This window comes from Panthera onca, chromosome B3 (genome assembly GCF_046562875.1).
Source record: "Panthera onca isolate mPanOnc1 chromosome B3, mPanOnc1 haplotype 2, whole genome shotgun sequence".
Taxonomy (NCBI): Eukaryota; Metazoa; Chordata; class Mammalia; order Carnivora; family Felidae; genus Panthera; species Panthera onca.
The window spans coordinates 36,116,142-36,138,845 of NC_138344.1; the positions used below are offsets into that span (position 1 = coordinate 36,116,142).

The 22,704-nt window shown below is 38.7% G+C and overlaps 1 protein-coding gene across 3 annotated transcripts in view; it reads right to left on the reverse strand.

Moving 5' to 3' along the window:
* Nucleotides 1-563: 563 nt before the first annotated feature.
* Nucleotides 564-22,704, reverse strand: part of GLCE (glucuronic acid epimerase) — a 112,632-nt gene continuing 90,491 nt past the window's right edge. For all 3 annotated transcript variants that reach the window (XM_060618170.3, XM_060618171.3, XM_060618173.3), the window contains 3 exons: nucleotides 13,877-14,473; nucleotides 10,411-10,656; nucleotides 564-4,547 (listed from right to left, as the gene is read on the reverse strand). In XM_060618170.3, coding sequence (XP_060474153.1) covers nucleotides 3,523-4,547; nucleotides 10,411-10,656; nucleotides 13,877-14,459 — 1,854 coding nt within the window. In that variant the 5' untranslated portion in view covers nucleotides 14,460-14,473 and the 3' untranslated portion in view covers nucleotides 564-3,522. The remainder of the gene's footprint in view (nucleotides 4,548-10,410; nucleotides 10,657-13,876; nucleotides 14,474-22,704) is intronic.

The following is a 22,704-nucleotide window of genomic DNA, read 5'->3' on the forward strand; positions in this document are numbered from 1 at the left end:
AAGATAATGTGCAGTGAAACACAACATAAACCCGGACTGGTCTCTGGTTTTACATGTATTGGGGAGGGTATATCATTACTGAGAAGAAGGGAGGGGTGGAGATTCAATAATGCTTATTGTTCTGGAGAAGAGGCAAGGACAGAAAATACAGGAAGGACAAACTTTCAAATAAATCTAAGACAAAAATGGTTACCAGCCTGAATCAGCATGGCAAAGGGCACCCTGATTTTGCTCGTTGCCCTTTCCTCTTCTTCGACTCGGCACCGGGAACTGAAGCCCCCAGGGAGGCACTGTCTCCTCCACAACACCTTTCCTGACCAACCAGAGTCTGGCAGTTTACTTTTCTGAAACTGTTCTGTGGACACTGTGTCCCCCTGTACAATAAACCTCCTAGGGGTAAGACCCACGGGACAGGCCCTTCCCCACTTTGTCTTAAAGGGCCCGATACACCTTTGATGAATATTTACTGCCTAGTTGTCACCGGTTGAACAGAAAATCCTCAGAAATCCACTTGCTGGGTTCAAAAAATCTTAGATTAGAGAAGGAAGAAATCTCCAGAGATATTCCTTTTAAGATAAAAACTTTATTTTACAATTTTATAAAGCAGCTTTACATTAAGCACAAACAATCCATTTACTTTGTATAGAAACAAAATACCTTTCCATCTGCAAAAAATCCAGTTTTGCTGTATAGAAAACTAACATGTGCACATTGTGCTTAAATTGCCAAGTCTGTACAGCTTTACAAAGGACCGCCCTTCAGAAGGGCGTCCTGTAAACACTTTATTGCATATTTAACACATGGCATCTAACCCACATGGACAATGGAGGAGAAACAAGAAAAACAATTACAACAAGGATGAAAATAGCAGCTTTCAGTGAAAGTTTGCACACCGACAAAGAAAAGGCCTCTGCCACATCTGGAAAGTTGTGCTTGTGTGTCACTTCTGTATTTGCTCACAGACACTGGGTGGTTTTTGGATGAAGCCTTTATGTACAATAATCCTAAAGGGCCAAACTTGACCTTTATCTGGAAACTTTTGGCTGGTTTTACAACTGAAGTGGCAATAGATTTAATTTAACATCAGAGCTAACTCAAGATGAATGCAAAAAACAAAGACCCATTATCTTGAAACAAAGACAAATCAAAAGAAACAAAACAAAACTAAAATACCTTCCCCATTCTTCTAAGCTGAGAACAAGTAAACGTTTCACATGGTTTAAAACCCTAGAAAACTCTGTAGGTGCTTCGGAACAAAAACGCAATCGATGGTCTTGGGCAGTGTTCCTCCACGTCTGCCCCACAGATCACCTGCATGAGAATTATCCGAATGCTTGTCAAAAATGCAGATTCTCATGCTTCACGGGCAGATTTAGTGAGTAACCGGCATCTGAATTTCAGGAAGCTCCCAGGTGATGCTGAGGCACCCTGAAGTTTGAGAACCACCGGTATATGCTGGCGGGGCGGTCGCAGGTTCAACTCATCCTCTTAGAAAATTCTGGGACCACGAGAAAAATCAAGTTGCTGTTGCAACGTGGAAGGCAGTGTGAAACCAACAGCAATGAAACAGCAATGCCATTTCTAGATCAAAATGTCTTTCCTTTTTCAGTGGAAAAGGACAGCCACATGGTTAAGGCACTGGTATCTGTCACGGAAGCATACCACGCTGTTTTTGCTGATTCCCTTAGTCTGAAGTACCAGTATGCAAACACAAGGCAGAAGTCTGGACCGCTCTAGATAATAACAGAGAAGATGAAGTAAAAAGGGTTTCCAGATTGGAGAAAGTTTATTTTTTGAGCACTGAAATTAAAAAAAAAAAAAAAAAGGGAGTCCAGATATTTTTGTTGAGACATCTAATGTAGAACTACAAAAGTCAAATGCTAGGGGGAAACTGAATAACCCGCAGCTCTTCTGTTGTGGGCAAAATAGAGTTGTGGCCGCATAACTTGGGAGTTGAAGCTTACTTTTCTGTAATGTCGTCTTCAGCGTAGATCTATATTGTTTTCTCGGCTCCTGCTCCCTTTGCCACTAATATGTATACTTTGCCTTTATATTACACTCATACACATGTATATATTTTCTGACTTCTAAGTTGTGTTGGTAGGCTGAGTTCAATTTAAGATGCAGTATGTGGGCAAGTGCCCTCGTGGCTCTTGATGTGCATTTAATACAGGTCACAGACAAATTGCAATTGTGTTTGTCAGACTCAGTCTCCTGAAAGTGTGGGGTCTCGTATTTCAATCTGTGTAAGTTACAGTAGTGACTTGGTGTTCGTCACACACTAGAACAAAAACAGCAAAATCAACCTCGCTTGATATTGACAATGCCGGAAGCCCTCTAGCAGACACTGCCCAGGGTGTGAGGGCTGTGAACCTATTTATGTGAGGTATGGTAGGATATAACACCAAAAGAAAGGTCTGGTTACACACATACAGCAAATGTGGTAGCATCTACCCAACAGCTGAAATAATTTAAAATTAAAATTGCAAAAGAAAAACACTGATGTGCAGAGTCAATGGTCTGGAAAGTTGACAACCAAGAATGACCTAAAAGAAGGGAAAAAACCTGCTATGGTTCTTGTGTGTAGTATCTGACAGAGTACGTTTCTTTACAGAGGGGAAAAAAAACCCTGAAAGGGCAGTGGGAGGGGACTAGCTCCTTAAAGAAAATTTCCAAAATGTCCCCCAAAACAGATAAAACTCTCAAGTGTAGTCTGAAATGAAATACAGAATTCTAGACAGTGACAAAAAGAAACCATCACAGGGGGAGTGGGGAGGGATAGACTGATTATCAAATCTTTACTGATTGTAGATCGAGTTTCATAAAACAGAATAACATTTTTGTGATTTCTTGTGCAGTCAACAAGTTTCATTTTAGTTGTGCTTACATTATATAACTGTGAAGCCTGAACACTGGCTGTGTTTTTAATTTACATGTTTCAAGAAAACCATACATTCAAAATATTCTCCATATATAACAAATTCAACAAACGCAACACGAAATTTGCCCAGAAATTAATCTATAGAAAAGAAACATCATTTTAAAAAGTTGCACACAGTCCACTATTCAGGCTGCGAGTACACACTTACTGTATTACAGCACATAATTTTTTAAAGTTTGCTTCCAACATAAACATAAATAGTCACATTTTAAGAGAGGCCCATACTAAGTTTTCAGGTAAGCACTAGACAGCTGGCCACTAACAGCCACTTACCAGTGTCTTTCCCAAACCCAGAGGGATGGGACTATCTGTGGAACCGCAGAAGATCACGTGATAAGCAAGGCAAAGTTGAACATCTTTGTTCAGCCATCGACTAACACTTTTCTGCTCCAGGGGCCACCGAGGTTTCAAAACACCCAACCCACAGAATGCAATGATCTCCGACGACTGGTTTCATTTATCACTTTGATGTAATCCACAAAAACCTAGTATACCACCTTTCAAAATGTGCCTATGCTCCGCTGACGTAGAGCCCATAGCTGTGTATGACAGAGGCTGAAAGACGATTTTGGTTCTGAGCTCTAGTTGTGCTTTGCCCTGCTGCCTTTAAGGTAGCTCTTCCACCTCTTGACAAACTCTTTGAAGATTGGGGACTCATCGATGGTGCTGAGTAGCTGCAGCTGATTGATGTGGGTGGTGTGGTAGTCCCAGCGGGCCAGGTTGGGGGCAATGCCGAGCATGAAGTGGCGGAGGTCATAGATGGTTCCTGACCCGGTGTCATACAAGGGGAGCATGGCTTTAAGGGATTCCATACCACGCTCATACAAGGACCTCGCTTCTTTCCCGAGTTTTTCCCCTGCAGTTTCTTTTAAGTCATACAGCCCAATTAAAGAATACATAAAGCCATTTAAAACGAAAGAGCTAGGTGTGGTGGGATATTCTTCATACCAGTCGTGTTTATTCATAAACACAGCCCTAACTCCATGCTGTTCGGACAGAAACTTGTAAGGGGCTGTTGCCCTTAAAGCTGAACTGAGGAATAAATGGTCTTTTGTTAACAGATAGGCCCTGACTAAGGTAGAAATGGCCTGCCCTTGGGCCATGGCCGAGTACCACCCTGGCTCTAAAGACTTGAACCCCTCCCCTAACTTACGGGTCACCATAATTGGCCAGCCACCTTTCTCATCCTGGTTCCTTACCAGCCAATCGCTGGCAGCGAAGAATGCAGCCATGTGGGCTGTGGTAGAGATGGTAATGTTGTCAAGGAAGCCTTTCCCTTTTGCAATCAACCTAACCACCTTTTTGGGCATGATTTTGGTTGGCTTGACAGCTTTTGTGTTGGAAAGACCCACTCCTTTCCTGAGGTCAGTGACCAGGTCCCTTGTGACCGTGCTCCACGAAGTTCTAGGCCCAATGCCATAGTATATGTCTCTTTCTTTAAAAGCAATTAGCTGGGTATTTGAGACATAATGTACAGTGAAGAGCTGATTCTTTTCTGTGGTCTCTAGAACCACGGACACACTTCCATTTGTCAAGAACTTGAGGTCAAATGAAATAATAAAATCTTTTGTGTTCCCCAGTTGCAAGGATACACCTTCACTGGTTTCTGTAGGGGGAAAATATACCAACAGAGACTGGTTAGAATAAAAGCTCTTTGTATTAAAAATAAATCACAATTCCTCCTTGATAACCACTAACCATACAAAATTAGCATTTCGATATTTTGGTTAACCATATCATCATCATCATCATCACCATCATCATCATCATCATCATTTTACTGAAGTAACCAAAAACAAATGATACAATTGATGAGCCCATCCATGATGGCTCATGAGTTTCAGGCAGGCCTGTCTAGTTTAGCGGGCTAAGAGCAAATGATTAAGGTGTTGTTGATCAAACTGCCTTTTCTAGATCGAATGCTGGCTGGTCGATAATCAATGGCTGCCCTAATATACCCATTCTATAAAGAGAAAAAAATAGCCAAAATAGGCTTAGCACATAATATTGTGAGATGTTAGAAGAATGGCTGCATATGAATTGAAATTTTTTAATCTAATTAACATTTAGTATTTACTATGTTCTAAGTGCTTTACTAGTCGCTTTTTTTTTTTAATGTTTTTATTTTATTTTTGAGAGAGACAGAGTGCAAGCAGGGGAGGGGCAGAGAGAGAGGGAGACACAGAATCGGAAGCAGGCTCCAGACTCCGAGCTGTCAGCACAGAGCCCCACGTGGGGCTTGAACCCACAGACCGTGAATTCATGACCTGAGCCCAAGTTGAACACTTAACCGACTGAGCCACCCGGGCACCCCAGTGCTTTACTAGTCTTAACTCACTTAATCTTTGTAACAAGAATAGTGCTATTATTACTCTTACTTTATGGTTGACAAACTGAGACACAGGAAAGTTAAGTAACTTGCCTGATGTACAAAATGTGAAACTCAGGTTGCCTAGTTTGGCTTCACAATACACATTTTTCTTTTTTAAAGTTTATTTTTAAGTAATCTCTAGGCCCAACATAGGGCTCAAAGTCACGACCCAGAGATCAAGAGTTGCACACTCTGCCAACTGAACCAGTCAGGCTTCCCTTTACAATATACACTCTTAACTGCTGCTAACTGATGCTGAAAACGATAGGTTTGCTTCCAGGTATCTGCTGGAGTTGTGAATAAAATTTCTGAAAATTAAGTGATGGGTTCATGTAGCCCACAAAAAGGGAGGGAAACTGGGGGAGGTCGAGGGGGAAGCATAGAATTAAAACCCCACCAAACCTTGTTTGAACTGTTACTCTACCACCTACTAGCTTTGAGATGTTCAAGACGATATAACTCTTTGAACCTCAGTTTCTTCGCATGTTAAGTAATACTTTGCAAGGTAATTGTGAGGACTTAAAAAAAAAAAAAAAGATAGTGGCTTGGAACAAAGTAAAAATTGATAGTGATTATGATTATTATTACCCTGAAGCCACTGGCCTTCGGAGGCTGATAAAACAGTAACAGCTGTTTTATCTGGCAAATCATCAAATAAGAGATTTCTCTTGCGTATCTACAGTACAATGACAGCTGACTCCCAAAAAGTTGCCTTTCTGAATATGGCTGGTCTAGATCTACCAAGAAAAGAAACAGAGCATATTAAAGAGCAGCAGCAACACGACCACCACCACCAGCAAAAATATACGTACTGCAGATTTTATATATGAATTTACACTCCCATGTGTTATCTCACAGGATCTTTATAATAATCTGAGGCCGGTAGAGCAGGAATTACTACTTCCATTTCAGGAACAAAGATACGGAGGCTTTGCAAGGTTAAAAGGTTTGCTCAGAGCCAAATGCCAATTCGTGGTAGAGTAGGGACCAGAAACCAGGATTCCTGGACCCAAGATCAAAGACTATGAAAAAGAAATGGTATTGGAAATGGCATCCTCATGAGCATAATCGCTGGAAGAGTTATTTCTCTCAAAATAGCTACAGAATCAGATCTGCTTTGAGGAGTCCTTTGAAGAAATCTTCCGTATATCACCAGGGGCAAAGATGAAGTGTGGACTGATGATGGTGTATACAAGAGTAATTAGCCTGGAGAGCCCTAGCATGTGGAGCTGGCTGTTAAACTCTCCCAACACTGGACTCTACCAGTGTGGACATAATTGGTCCGGGGCTCTTAATTATTTCATTTGATGGAACAGACAATCACGGAAATTGTATAAGGAATGAGAACATCTTGATAGACTTACATGTCAAATGATGCTTTGAGTGACTTTTTTTTTTTTAACTTTATTTTTTATTTTTTAAAATTTACATCCAAATTAGCATATAGTGCAACAATGATTTCAGGAGTAGATTCCTTAGTGCCCTTACCCATTTAGCCCATCCCCCTTCCCACAACCCCTCCAGCAACCCTCAGTTTGTTCTCCATATTTATGAGTCTCTTCTGTTTTGTCCCCCTCCCAGTTTTTATATTATTTTTGTTTCCCTTCCTTTATGTTCGTCTGTTTTGTCTCTTAAAGTCTTGAGTGACTTTTTAAAAAGGGATTTCAGAAGCATATTTCTAATAAAGATCCATTTTATCTGGAAAAATGTCAACATGCAATCTCTCTCTTTACTAGTTGTTTTCCTACATCTACGGTAAAATGGAATCTGATGCTCAATACAACATTCCCAAAACACTGCAGGGTTCTAAATTGACTGACAAATCACTCAAGTTTAAATTATATTCAGCAGAGAAGACTGTCTTGAGTGCTTATTTTTTCATTCTTAGGGTAATGCCTCATTAATAAGACAATATTATTAAGTATGACCAATTCATTCTCATGAAACTGAGTAACAGTGATCCATCTTTAGAAGTCCAAATGGGGGGCTCCTGGGTGGCTCAGTTGGTTAAGTGACTGACTTTGGCTTGGGTCATGATCTCACGATTTGTGGGTTTAAGCCCTGCATCGGATTCTGTGCTGCCGGCTCAGAGCCTGGAGCCTGTTTCTGATTGTATCTCCTTCTCTCTCTGCCCCTCCCCCACTTGCACTCTCTTTCTTAACAATAATAAAAATTTTTAAAATTTAAAAAGTCCAAAATGGGAGGAAGCTGAAGAACTATCTATTTTCCTCCCAGAATTCCCTTCTTTCACTTTATCAATATAAATCTAATGAAATGATATGGCCAAAATTACCTGCTGTTTCACTGTAACAGATTAGTTGATGTCATGGGATATAACCTTTAAAAAAAAAAAGACTATTTTCCTAAAACACTATCACCACCAGAGGGAGCTACTGAGCCACACAGAAGAAGAGAAGAAGTCCCAATTCCCAACATAAATCAATCAAACAAAAAATGGTAGTCTTTACAACAATCTTCCAAGTCTTTTAATTCCCAATTTATAGATATACAGAGTGGTTACATAACCTGTCAACACCACTCGGAAGGATCCAAATGGTAGCAAAAGGGATGTGAGTGTGGTTGTGGCAACCACTCTGGAAATACAGCAGGCAAGGTCTGAGCTCTACTGAAGGTATTCTGTACCTAGAGATGCCTACTTTCAATCTATTAGTAGAAAGTTCTGGGTTTCCCATTTTTTGAAATCCATACTCATCCTCTCTCTGAGCAGTTAAGCCTAGGAGTTACTAGAAGTGTTTATTCTTGGTGTATGTGTCCTTTAGGCCAAAAAAGGATGATAAACACTTAAGAACAGTCTTTAAATCAATGTTTTCACATACAACACAAACCATCATCATTCATTCATTTTAATCCACATACTAATAAGCTCAGTGAGAAGAGGCCCTCCCTACTCAGAACCTTGAGGAACAGTGAGAGATAAGGGCCAGGCAGAACAGGAGAAGCTCACAAGAAGTCTGAGAAAGAATGGCTGCACAGAGAGAGGGGAGAAAGTGAGGTCATGCAAATGAAGTGAAGAAAGTACATCAGGAAAGGGAAAGCTAATTTAATTTAATGGAGTATGACAGGTATAGTTTCAGTTCATTCAATTTTAAAATTAGGAAGAGGAACTCAAACATTACTCAACAAACAAAACAATAAAATATGATGTAGACCCATGTTCTGGTTCTTTCTTCTAGAGGATTTTAATTTTATTTCCTTTCAAGGAAAAAAATTAAAGTCCCCAAAAGAAAAACTAAAAGGCCAACAGCATTCAGCCCCTGGTCCTCTGAGACTCACCTCATTGAGGCCAATGTTTCTATACACAAGTTCCAAATTCTTCTCAACAGGGATTCTCTGAATTGATCCCCCAGGAGGTCTATACCCTCTGAAAAGCCTCATCTCCCCATCCTGCGCTTCAAATACAACAGTCTCACTGCTTTGATTTCCTTCTCCTGCGCTGAGCAACAACTTCCATGTAACCCAACTCACTTGCCCTCATACCCTAGATCAAATACACCTCCACGCACGCCCAAGATAGCAAAACAAGGGCCCCATTCCCAGTTAGCACACTCCACCAACACGGAGTTCCAACTGTGAGTAGCTTGTGTGCCACTGACAGAGTGTCCCAGAGTTCTCTCCCCCCATATATGAAAACCACCTTAGGAAGCAGTTCTACCTCTAGCTACGGGCTGCAGAATGAAGAGCTGACGTGAGGGTCCCTCACACAGTATGAGGAGACTTATCTTTTGTATCACCCAGGGCATCCAAAGTGAGCAATGAAATCTACTGCTCTAAATAGAATAGAGTTCAGAAGACCACTCTAGACGACTTCTCAACATTTGAGATCAAGATGAGAGCCGTTTCTCACCCTAATCCAGACAACATTACCAATTAGTGCAAAAGTAAGCTCCTTGGGTACATACAAAAACAACTGTCCTTTTGCTTAGTCTAATCATTTCCTGCTACAATAACCTCTTTGGTATCACAAGCTAAATACTCTTGAACATCTCCATGTACTTTCTCACCAGTCAAGCCTGTGGTTTTACAATAAGCAGAGATGCTCTGTGTACTGGAATATCACAGAACACCATAGGAGAAAAGAAGTTCTAGTCACAATGAAAACTAAAGGTCATTCATTATTTGCACTGCATTAAGCACTCATAAATCCATTACTTAAGGTCATCTAGAATGAGTAGATTTGTATTGTGGCTTTCAAGGTCTGTGAATTACACAGTCATCAATAAAGGACAAGGAGAGAATACAGAAGAGGTCTTATAACCTTTTCTCTCGTTTTATTTACCGACTGCAAGGTTGGTGGGAGGGGGGAATCAGTTCTGTTCTTGACAACATTTCCCCCATAGAGAATTAAGCCTGAGGTGCTAACTGAAATTATTTCATTGTCTTTTTAAGTAATCGACTCATTAATTCTCATGGATATTGATTAGAGGAGAAAAATACATTACATCCTAATTAATGAGACTGTCTTACTAAAAGGGGAAATGTTGCATAAAGTTAATTTGATTTTATAAATGCTTTTATTAATGAAATGGTTTTATATGAAGTTTGAGACAATCTAGTACATTAACAAAACTCAATACGAGAAGCAGGCCTGGTTGCTAATGCTATAATATTTTGAAAAAAAAAAAAAAAACAAAAAACAAAAAAAAAAAACCATGCTGGTAAAAACCAGACAAAGGAAAGGATGGCTCTCTATAAAGAAAAATTTCTACCTTAATGCAAAACAGTTTAAAAGTTAAAGAATAAATGCTGCACTGAAATACTAAAATAAACCAATGAGGGTCATTCCTATGGGACATAGATCCCTGGAAGGAGACACATACCATGTAGTAACCTGGATCTTAATATTCAATCTATGGCTTGGTTTTCCACGCAGTTTTTTTTTTTTTTTTTTAATAACCTTGAATTTTTAGCTGTTCTTTTTCTAGGGATTTCACTTGGGTGACACCATGTTTTTTATATAGATACAATATAAAGGGTCTGCTAATGTGCTTTTTAAAACCATAAAAGCAATTTTAAAGGAGTTATCAGGTACCATAAATCAACATAAAATTAGCAGACACATATAATAATCATCACTTACCTGGAGTAATGAACTGCTTAACATTGGTGAATCTAGACTTATCAGCCACACTAGCCATAAAGCAGCCCTTTGGCACAGTCCAGTCATTCGGCTTGCTGTTTCTGTCTCTGTCTTCTGCTGTTTCATATACCTCTACATGAGGGGGTTTCTCAGTTAGATTCTTGCTGTAATGACTCAACCCATATTGTGCAATCTGGATTGGGTAGAAATAGCCTTGAGGTCCCCATTGTGTAGATAAAGGTACACCTACAAAATAGAGAGACTAAATAAATAACCACATCTGGACATTTCCAAGCGTATTCTGAACAACGCTCTCCACTGCTTTACCTCTGGGGCACGTTACAGGGTTATCGGCAGCTTTAAAGCTTTGGTATTACGCTACTTTCATAATGATTAAAAACTAGTAATGAGGCAATCAGACATGAAAAACAAAATTGAGGCTTATTCACTCTTGTTCAGTATTTGACAGACAGCAATGCAGTGTAGTAGAAAACCCTTTAAGAACTGATGTTTTACAGAGCTACAGACGTCCCGTTTTCAAAACCCCGTTTCATACATTCGTATTTTGTACAATTTCAATACATGTAGATAATGTTACCACAGGTTTATCCTAAAATATTAACTCTGAAATTTTCTTACATGTTTGTACTTCACATTCAAGTTAGTAACCTACTCCTCTCTCTCTCCAATGTTAAGATGTGGTCTAACTATATCAGCTGATGGTTGAAGTATTTGCTTAAGGAGCCGGGTATGACCAGGCAACTTCAAGTATAAACGCAGTTTGCAATTCTTCTTCATATCCGGCATGTCAAAATGTGACTCTTGAGAATGAGGCGTGTTTTTTAAATGAGTTAAAGTTGTATATCTAACTAGAGATTTCTGACATAATTCATTAATGGATGATCTCTTGTAAAGTTCTAAGCAAAACTTTGAGATGTTTATTAGTGTTTATTTTAGTAATTTTACACGGGGAATACAATAATGCCACATTGCACAGAATATTGTATTGCTGCCTCATGGTCTATGTGTTTAGAAATAAACTCCTTTCTGTAGTTCTAAAATAATTTGATCAACATCAGATGGACATAGCAGAAACCAAGAACCTACAAAACTGTGTGATGTAGTTTCAAAACAGTTTAAGGAATTAGGAGCTATAAGGGCTAAGAAACCTAGGCTACAGATATGCTTTTAATATAAAGACTGCATCATGAATTGGTGGGGACAAAAGATTATTCAATACATGTGAGGGGAAGAGTCTGAAATTATACCCTGACTTTGTACCATTTACCAAAATATAAATCAATTAAGCTGGCCTAAAAAGCCTGATGTAAAAAACCAAAACCCTAATAAAACTATTAAGAGAAAGTACAGATGAACAGCTGACCACAATGTGGCAATGACTTTCTAACCATAAAAGTAAAAAAAAAAAAAAAGGTCTGTAAGTTTAGTAAATGAAACTAAAAACTTCCAAAACTAACAAATCATAAGTAAAATGAAAGATAACCAAATTGAAGAAAATATCTTTAATAAGTGCAACAAAGTATTATTAACCTTACTATATATATAAAAGTTCACATAAATATTTTAAAAGCCCACTTAATTAGAGAAAGAGGGAAACAACATGAAGATCATTTTATAATGATTGAAAGCATATGAAAAAGATATCTGACCTCACTAATTGTTATAGAAAGCAAATCATGAGATCCTTTGTAAACAACAGATTAAAAAAAGAAAAACCAATGTTCCTTGGGGCCCCTGGGTGGCTCAGTCAGTTAAGCATCTGACTTTGGCTCGGGTCATGATCTCACGGTTCGTGAGTTCGAGCCCCACGCTGGGCTCTGTGCTGACGGCTCAGAGCCTAGAGCCTGCTTCAGATTCTGTCTCTCTCTCTCTCTCTCTCTCTCTCTCTCTCTGCCCCTCCCCCGCTCACACTGTCTCTCTCTCTCTCTCTCTCTCGCAAATAAATAAACATTAAGAAATTAAACAAACAAAAAAACAATAAAAACAAAAAACAATGTTCCACGATGTCAAGAGCTGGGTGACAAGTGTGCCCTCACACTCTGCTACTGGAAACATGAGTAGTTCAACCTTTTCTGGAAAAAGCAGTGTAACTAAATAGATCAACTTCTATCATTTGAGTGACAGTTTATTTCCTAGGAAACTACTCTTAGAATATAATTAAAACAGCAAATGATTAACTATAAATATCTAGACCATTATGTATAAAAGCAAAAAAAACTGGAAGTGACCTAAGTGGCCAACTAAGGAGAAAGGCTGAACACATTACACATATCATGGCATATTCTCACTATGGATAGTAGTTGTTAAAATATTCGGTAAATATTTAATAACAAGGGGGAATAATCAATATATTTTAGATGAAAAAAGGAGAATATAAAATTGACTACACAGTATGATCTCAATTTATTTAAAAAAACAACAAAAAGATCGGGAAAACACATCAAAATATTAACAGCGGTTATGGGTGCTTTTTACTTTTTCTTTAGCATCCAAACCTCTATTACTTTTATACATTTTACATAATTTACATGAAAGGGTTTGACGATGGGTGTCTCTGAAATCTCTAAGAAAACATTACCACCCTGGACACTGTATGGTTAAGTATCATTAAAACTATGTTAAAACATAGACCTAGGTACAAAGACCTCCAGAGAATATACAAAATGGTAACAATTATCTTGAAGTGGTATGAATATAAGTGAACTTGGCCCTTCCCTCTTCTGAACATTAGGTAAAGATATTATAAAAAACTTAAAATATTGTATTAAAATCACTTTTTAATAGAATGAAGAAAATAAAATAAAATAAAACTAAGCAAAGCAATCTGAAAACACACTAAGTTCTTTCCTCGGGTTAAATGATGTATTTTAAAGTCAAATTCAATTTGGCTTTCAGATCCACCTTAGGTTTGACATACAAATTCCAAAATGTACTAATGACACTCATAACGAGCTCCTACTGCTTCAGGTTTTAAAGACAATATGCAACAGACTATAGGAGTGTAGCGTAAACGTTCAGAGAAAATGGTGTCTTGTTCTGAGGACTTTAAACCTCCATCCAGAGATGACACCTGGCTAATCTGGTAGTAAGACTGCATTGGTACATAGGTCTATTGGTCTCCTCTCCTAGGGCACTAACTGCATATTTTAATGCAAAATTTTTGGAGATGCTGTGCCCTTACTTTAGAGGTGATAATTTTAGATTCTGAGGCGGGTTCGTGGAATAATCCTATTTGATCAGGTATCATCTCGCAGCCCCCATATCACATCATCTAGAATGATGCCTCAGGTTTAGACTTAACCCGGTCCTCCTTGCGAAGTCAGAGTGATGAATGGTCTCCTGACAGTAAGCTATGTATGTACTTGCTATATCATTAACACCTACAATTTCTTATTCCTCAACACAATCAAGAGAGAAAAAGGCAGTGGAGCAGACAGATACCAACCTTCAACCCCACTTATGCACTTGACTCTGTCTCGGACTTCCACATTGTAGCCTTCAAAGGACATAAACACGCCATCAGGGTGATAAGGGGCTCTCTGTGCATAGACTTTGGAATAGCTATGAGAGAATTCAAACCGATCGTAGCCATCATACTGAACCACCTTTCCATATACGTCAAAATATTTCTCTACCCAAGTGAATGGAAGAAAGACTTCATTCCCCTCTCTTCTCCCTTTAATTGTGTGTTCATCATTTATGAGACAGTCAATTTCTTCGTATTTGAGCCCTAACACCTTGCTTCCCCCATTGCTGTTGAAGCTCCCAACAACAGGGGGTGCTTTCTGCTGTTCCTGAGGGAATGCCTCCTCAGACTGCTTGGCCATGTGGTTCACATAGTCGTTACTCTCAGATGCTGCTGCTCTTTTTTCTAATCCATCCACTCTGAAGCCACTACTCAAGTGCCGTGGAAACTGGATCGCTTTATCGCTGGAACATTTATTCCACAAAAGTACCGTGACCAAAGTGAAGAGTGTGCAGATGATAATCAAAGTCTTATAGTTGACCCGAGCTGCCAAGCAACGCATATTTCAGACCATACCTATGGAGGCAAGAAGAAAAATTCATGCAAAGCTGTACTGCAGACATTTCATAGGATAAGGTTTTCCTTAGTTTTTTATATTGAACCACATCAGGGCAATTTTATTCACTGCAGTAATCTGATCAGATTTAAAATGACTAACTCAAACTTCTCAGCAGAGACAAAGAAAAGGCAAGAGGAGCTTCCCCCCTCTTAAAATACTTAGCACGATCCTCTAAAGTAGAGATTCTCAAACTTTCTGTTTGTGGCTCTCTTGGTATCTTACTAATTGTTTCAAAGTCCCTAGGCCAAAAGAAATACCTGACAGTTCCATTTATTAAGTCCTTGGGCCCAAATAGCTTAATACATTATTTTTGTCTGAACAAGTTAGTAGCTGTCGGAAAAAACACAGCGGCTTTTGTAAAGGTAAAAACACTGATATCCATGCTGCCAAACCCAACAGTGAATTTTCGGTGCCCCTCCTACTTGCTCTCTCGGCAGCGTGAATAGTCAATGACTCTTTCCTACTGGAAACACTTTCTTCTCATGGCTTCCGGGGCACCATCCTCTCATGGATTTCCTTGTACACCACTGGCTGCTCCTCCTCAGTCATCTCTGACCATTCTTTCTCACCTCCCTGAACCGTAAGTGTTAGCTTGCCTTAGGGTCTCAGGCCTCATACCTCTTCTTGACCTCTATTCACTCCTAGGCGATCTCACTCAATCCCATGGCTTTAAATACACTTTATATGCTAACTACTTTCACAATTTCCTCTCTAAGCCAGAACTTTCTCCAGAACTGCAGGCACATACATCTCAGTACCAATCCAAGTAGCTGACATCTTTACTTGGAGACCAAATGAACTTTTGAAACACCCCAAACTTAACTCCTCATCTTTCCCCCCATCTGTTTCTCTTTTCCTATTGCTCAGGCCAGAAACCTCTACTCCTTTCTTGCTCACCCCATATCCAATCAGTCAGGAAATGCTGTTGGCTCTACCTTCAAATTATACCCAGAATCTGACCTCTTTTCACCAACTCCACCATTACCACCACATCAGAGCCACTGCCATCTTTCACTTAGAATACTACAATGATGTCCAAACTGGTCTCTTCTTATTTCTATCCTTGCTCTACTATTCTACCCCAAGTCTGTTCTCAACATAGCCATTAGAATGATGCTTTTTTTTTTTCAGTTTATTTATTTTGAGAGATACAGAGATAAAGTGAGTAGGGGAGGGGCAGAGACAGAGAGAATCCCAAGCAGGCTCTGCACTGTCAGTGCAGAGCCCGATGTAGGGCTTGAACTCACAAACCACGAGATCATGACCTAAGCCGAAGTCAAAAGTCGGATGCTTAACTGGCTGAGCCGCCCAGGTGCCCCAGAATGATGCTTTTAAATTGTAAGCCAGATCATGTCACTCTAGTCACAATGGGAAAGGAATCTGATGCTGTTGCCATATAATACACTAGCCAGTTGTGACTGCAATTAAATAGTCCCGAATTACCTGTTGCTGAGGTCACTGGGAACTATGGAAAATTATGGGATTAGTCTCCTTAGTGTTTGCTACAGTAGCTCTATAATTCATTTTATGGTGTAAATCCACAACTACTTATTTTACTGTTTGAAATTATTCATCCCCTTTTTTCTTTCCACACACCCTTTTGGGAGCGATGAGATTTTTTATGTTGTTATTATTTTTTTTTAATGTTTATTCATTTTTGAAAGACAGAGAGAGACAGAGCACAAGCAGGGGTGGGGCAAAGAGAGAGGGGGACACAGAATCAGAAGCAGGCTTCAGGCTCTGAGCTGTCAGCACAGAGCCTGATGTGGGGTTTGAACCCATGAACCGTGAGATCATGACCTGAGCTGAAGTCAGATTCTTAACCCGACTGAGCCACCCAGGTGCCCCACAATGAGATTTTTTTTAAAAAAAACCCAAAATGAAAATGTTTAATGAGAAATTAGACAATAATTTTTTATTTTTTAAAGAAAGGTGATGGTGAGGGGCACTTGGGTGGCTCAGTGAGTTAAGCATCTGACTTTGATTCAGGTCATGATCTTAATGGTTTGTGGGTCTGAACCCCTGCATCTGACTCTCTGCTGTCAGCACGGAGCCTGCTTCAGATCCCCTGTCCCCCCGCTCTCTCTGTTCCTCCCCAGTTTATGCTGTCTCTCTCAAAAATAAATAAATTTTTAAAAAAAGAAAGCTGATGGTGAATGTGTAATTCTCTATCTATCTATCTATCTATCTACAGCTTGAATTCATGACCCCAAGATCAAGAGTCACATGCTCTACCAACTGTGCCAGCCAGGCACCCTCACTCATTTAATTCCAAAAGAAGGTGCCTTTGAGTTCTTATATGTCTAAAATCAACTTCAGTCTGCTCTCTCCTTTGATTTATAGTTTGGCAAGATATAGAATCCCTGGTTACACATTATTTTCTTTTGAAAAGTTGTAGGCAATGTTTTATTGTCTTAAAGCATTAAGAACTACTGATGAGAGGGGCGCCTGAGTGGCCCAGTTGGCTGGGTGTCCAACTCTTGGTTTAGGCTCAGGCTCACGATCTCACAGTTTGGGAGATTGGGCCCTGAGTCGGGCTCTGCGCTGGGAGCGCGGAGCCTGCGTGGGATTCTCTCTCTCCCTCTCTGTCTGCCCCGCCCTTGCTCACTCCCTCTCAAAATAAAGAAATAAACTTAAAAAAAAATTTTTTTTTAAAGAATTACTGATGAGAGGTTTGATTTCAGTTTGATACTTGTCACTTTGTACATGAATTTCCTCTGGATCTTTTATCTTTAGAATTCTGCAGCTTCCCAAGAATGTATTGCATTACGATATTTGACTCACTATTTCAGCACTTGTTGTGCCCTTTCCATCTGAAAACGTGTGTTCTCCAATTTTTGTTTAATGCGTGAAGTTCTCTCCCTACAGCCCTGAGTATATTAGAGTTCCTTTCTGGTTAAGTTCTCTCTGATTAGCTCTATTTTCTCCAGTAGCAATTTTTCTGGTTATTTTAGTCTTTCACGCCATCAGTTTTCCTCACATGCCTGGTGATCTTTGGTTACTCATTCGCATTTACATCTGAATGATTCATTTTAGCCAACACAGATTTCCTCTATCATTGTGAAGATGGTTTGATTTCTGGTCGGACTGCTCTCCTGAGGAGGGCTCTGTGTGGGGTAGGTACAGGCTGACTGGCAGTGTTCCTTTAGGATGCATGGGTGGGGACCAGCAGACCTGCTAAAAAAATAAAGATGGCTTTTTTTCCCTTTTGTTCTGGAGATATAACTTGTACTTTAAAAGCCTTAGCTTTTCCCAATTTCTCTAAACAAAATCTGTTTGATGTTTTGCCTGGGGTTTGTGCCTGCTATCAATAGTCTAAGTGCAGGGAGGAGAGCAGTAAGGAGAAATGAGAGCCTTCTGGTACTTGAGCAGAGACCCAGAAATCTGTTCAATTACCACTCTTTGGTAGCCTTCCTATTTATTGTTATTGGTTTCTTCATTTCTTGTTTCTATACATTTTATTTCAGTAGGGCATCAGGAGGGAAAGTAGGCAAAGACAGGGTTTTGGTCCATCTTGGAAATCATACACAGATTTAAGAGCCAGAATCCAATAACACTTTATCATCCACATTATTACTATTCGAAAATGTACTGAATGCTAAAAAACCAAAGCGTGGTACAAGCGAACCTTTAGAAGTCATATATTTACAAAGGATTTCCTTGTATTATAGTACCAGCAAACCAACACACTAAATGGCGTTTATTTTTAAAAAGAAGTCCTTTGTTAAAAGCACTTACGTGTCAACATTTCAATCATCTGTCAGCTCTACCTAACATTTAGACCAATTAAAATAGAAATATACAGATTTTATCCCATCTTTGAGAAGTGCCCCTTCCTTCACGACTCAAATGAGAGTAAACCCGCCTATGGAAGTAAGCTACCATTATAATGAGATGCATCATGGGAAAATATGGAAAAAATAAAAATAAAAAACTTTCAATAATCTTTATGCACGGATTTTGTTATCTGATCCCATTCTTTAACAAAAGCAGTGAGGGCTTCTTAGAGAAACGGATGATTCCAGGTGTAGGTCCTTGTCATGCCAGAAAATAAAGAAAACTTAAAAGTATCAATGGGTTCATAATCCAGGGGATCAAAAAAAAAGCAGTAGGAGAAAGATAAAATGAGATTAGAAACACCGATAATGTTGAAACTGAAAGATATGTTGAAGGTTCACTACATTATTCTCTATACTTTCGTTTGTTTGAACACTTCTGTTAAAAGAAAAAGAATAGTATCATAGCAAAAAATACAAGACAAGAATCACCCTGAAAGGTCCCTTTCCCCATTAGTCAAAGTTGTGAGAATTATGACTGATCATAACTGAAACACACTGAAACCAGAAAAATCTGAGCCTACAATGATACTCAAAAAGGAGAAAGCCAGAAAAAAACACTAATGTCATCTTCTGACTGGGCTGGTGAAAACTGGTAACTAAATGAAAGAATTTATTTATCTATCTGGCCTTGTAAGAGAAGAAGTCAATAGCCCCAGAAAATAAAGAATTCTGTTACAGAAAAAGGGTGGCTAATGATGTAGAAGAAAATTTTTTAAAACATCAGAAAATTTGCATTGTGATCCCTCACAAAATTTACTAATTTAGACAAGTATTATATTCAGGTATATGTTTGACAGGAACCTAGTGATTCATAGTACTCAAGGTAACACCAAATACATTATTTTCTAGTAGCAAGAGGAAAAAGTTGAGACTCTACAATGAGAGGATCAGATTCATTACCCTAATTCAGTACTCAAATGCAGTCTCATTAATGCTGACTCATCCAGATACTGTGGCTTTTGATGAGTTAAAAGAAAAAGTAAATAACCTATTATATATCCCAGCTAAAAATGTTTAACATGATCTCTAGGCTTTACAATTTGACTTGTAACTAATAGGATATACAAGAAACAGAGGAACAAATTAAATGCAGATACAACCAGACAAATCTAGAAGGCAAGACATCCTGCAGGAGAGCTGGCCCTGTCCCTTTAATAAGCCAGTGGTATGAAAAGAAAAAGGGGACTAGGTCAAATTTTTTGGGATATGACAACCAGATGTGAGACATAGTCCCTCCCTGGGAAATCAGACTGTGGACTTGATAAGACATGAAGACAGAAGAACATACAGAGATTGTAAATTGGAAAAAGGAGGTTACAAACAGCACACACAGAATGATCTCACTTTAGTAAACAATGCATACATAGGTCTTTATTTTCTCATTTCCCATGACTATATTTACTGGTTTTTTTTTAAATCATTAAAATAGAAAATTAAGGTCAAACACTTTTGTTAAAATATTAAAGTAAATCTAAAATTTAACTTTAAAAATGTCTATAAATATAGTTTTCAAAATAGGCACGGACGTCTCTTCAGGAGAGAGGGGAAATATGGGAAAAAGAAGGAAGATGGAAAAAAAGAAAACCCTGAGTATCGACATGCACTATTTATTAACTACTAAATAGATTTACCTAAAGGTAAACATGATGATTTTATTATAGTGTTGCTCAGATTATAGAAAACTAAGCAGAAACTTCAAAATTTCAGAAAGTATACTGCACTGACATTTTGCTAGTGCAATAACAACAGTACTTGTAACAGCCCAAACCAGGGTTTTCTGCTGACTGTTGATAAGCTTCCTACTTACTTTAAAGCTTTTGCCACATCTATAAACCAGATTAACCTTTCAAGTTAAAAAAAGAAAAAAAAAGTTTTAACCAAATCAATGAATTCCAAAACCTTGAAACCTCATCTACTGCAGGTCCTGAAGATTTATTTCATTAGAAACATTATCCAATAAAAATTGGTTTTAGTACCTTTGGAGATCTAAAACAGAAAATAACATTCAGTAAGCATCATAAAGAAACGGGAATAATTTCTCTGCAGAAATGGTCAAAAATTAGGGAAAACAAAATACGCCTTAGTTTTCCTTTGGGAAAGCAAATTGTTCTCTTCTAAAACGATTTGCAATTCTAAGAACTCTTGTGTGATACTTTACTGAAATTAAATTCATTTTTCTAACTGAATATTTCAAGTAACCAAGTCATTCAGTAAACATTAAATCATGGATATCACCATGAGCTTTTAAAATATGAAGGTCATATTTCAGATAAGAACATTTAAATAAATTTGTAGAAGATTTCATTGAAAGAAATTTTCTTCCTCTGAATAATGCAGACCAAGGCTTGCCTGATCATTATTTTCTCTTATTTACTCACATATCTAACAATTTGTATTTCTCTGGTACCAAGTAAGTAGGAAGAAAAGTAGTTGTGCAATATATAAACTAACTGACTTGTTCAATCAGCATCCGTTCAGCACCTACTATGTAGCAGGTGAGGCACTACTTCTGTCCCTAAAAGCCAGATTACTGGGAGATATGTGCACAAAAACAATAATGCTGAGATACCAACCGAAAAAAGTTACACAGGATCCTACACAGAGGAGGCGGCCTGTAATTCCCCCTTAATGTTTTAAGGTGTTAAGGAAAGCTTTAAGGTGGAATGAATAGAATACTGACAACTAAGCGTACTCCCAGATCAAGTACCTGAACTTGCCATGCCCTCTGCCTGGCACCGTTTCCCCAGATATCATATGGCTTGCTCCCTTACTTCTTCAGGTCACTGCTTAAGTGTTAATGTATCAGAGAGGGCTTCCCTGACCACCTTATCTAAAACAGCACTTCTTACCCCAACATTCTCTAGGTCTTTGCTCAGCTTTACTCTTCTTAATAGCATTTATCATACTTGATATCATACATATTAAGCTTATTATCCATCTCCGGAATCTAAGTTCCATGAGGGCTGGGTTTTGCTTCTCTTGGTCACTGCTGGATCCCCAGTGCCTAGAAATATGTCTGCTTCACACTAGGCATTCAATAGAGATTTGCTGAATGAACAAATATTGTTAAGTATGCAATTTTAAAAAATGATAGACAACTTTGTTTTCTTTCCCATATTTGGGTATTCTGAAATCATAATCCAAATAAAAATGAACGTAACTGAGACAACAGAATATGGACTGTGATGCTGTATACTGGCCAACTCTTTAAAACAGATTTACAACTTAATTACTCCTGTTAGAAATGTTCCATCTGTTTACTGCTTGATAGACCAAGACTTAAATTACACAGTCAAATGGTTAAGTACTCTGTGACAGCTCTAACACAAAAGAGAAATGCCTAATATTTTTCGTGGTCAGGACTCTTCCAGTAATGTAAAACAGTACTCTCACTATAAAGAACAAAGTGAGAAGGTAACTTTGCCATCCTATTTTTTAAAAATATCAAAGTTAAGGGCGCCTGGGTGGCTCAGTCGGTTGAGCATCCGACTTCGGCTCAGGTCATGATCTCGCGGTGTGTGAGTTCGAGCCCCGCATCGGGCTCTGTGCTGACAGCTTGGAGCCTAGAGCCTGCTTCCAATTCTGTGTCTCCCTCTCTCTGCCCCTCCCCTGCTCGTGCTCTGTCTCTCTCTGTCTCAAAAATAAATAAAAACATTAAAAAAAACTTTAAAAAAATATCAAAGTTAAAATAATCTCTGATACAACTGGCTCACGATGCTTCAAGTAAGATTATACCTCTAGGCAAATATCCCCAAGAAACTGAGTAGGGGGTATGCAGTACACAGGCATACCTTGGAGATATTGTGGGTTAGGTTCTAGAATAGTGCAATAAAGCAAGTATCAAAATACAGCAAGTCAAATAAGTTTTTTATTTCCTAGTGCATATAAGTTTAATAGAGTACACTGTTTAATAGACTAATATGCTAAATAGACTATAACGCAGTCAGTATATTAAGTGTGCAACAGCATTATGTCTAAAAAAGCAACGCACATACCTTAATTAAAAAATAATGCTAAAAAGTGCTAACCATCATATAAGCTTTCAGTCATAATCTTTGTACCGGTGGAGGGTCTTGCCTCGATGTTGATGGCTGATCAGGGTGGTGGGTGCTGAAGGGCAGGGTGGCTGTGGCAATTTCTTAAAATAAGACAACAGTGAAGTCTGCCGCATTGATGGACTCTTCCTTTCACGAATGATTTTTCTGTAGCACGTGATGCTGTGTGATAGCATTTTCCCCATAGTAGAACTTCTTTCAAAATTGGGAGTCAATTCCCTTAAACCCTGCCACGCTGCTTTATTAACTTACTTTATGTCATATTCTAAATCCTTTGTTGTTATTTCAACCGTC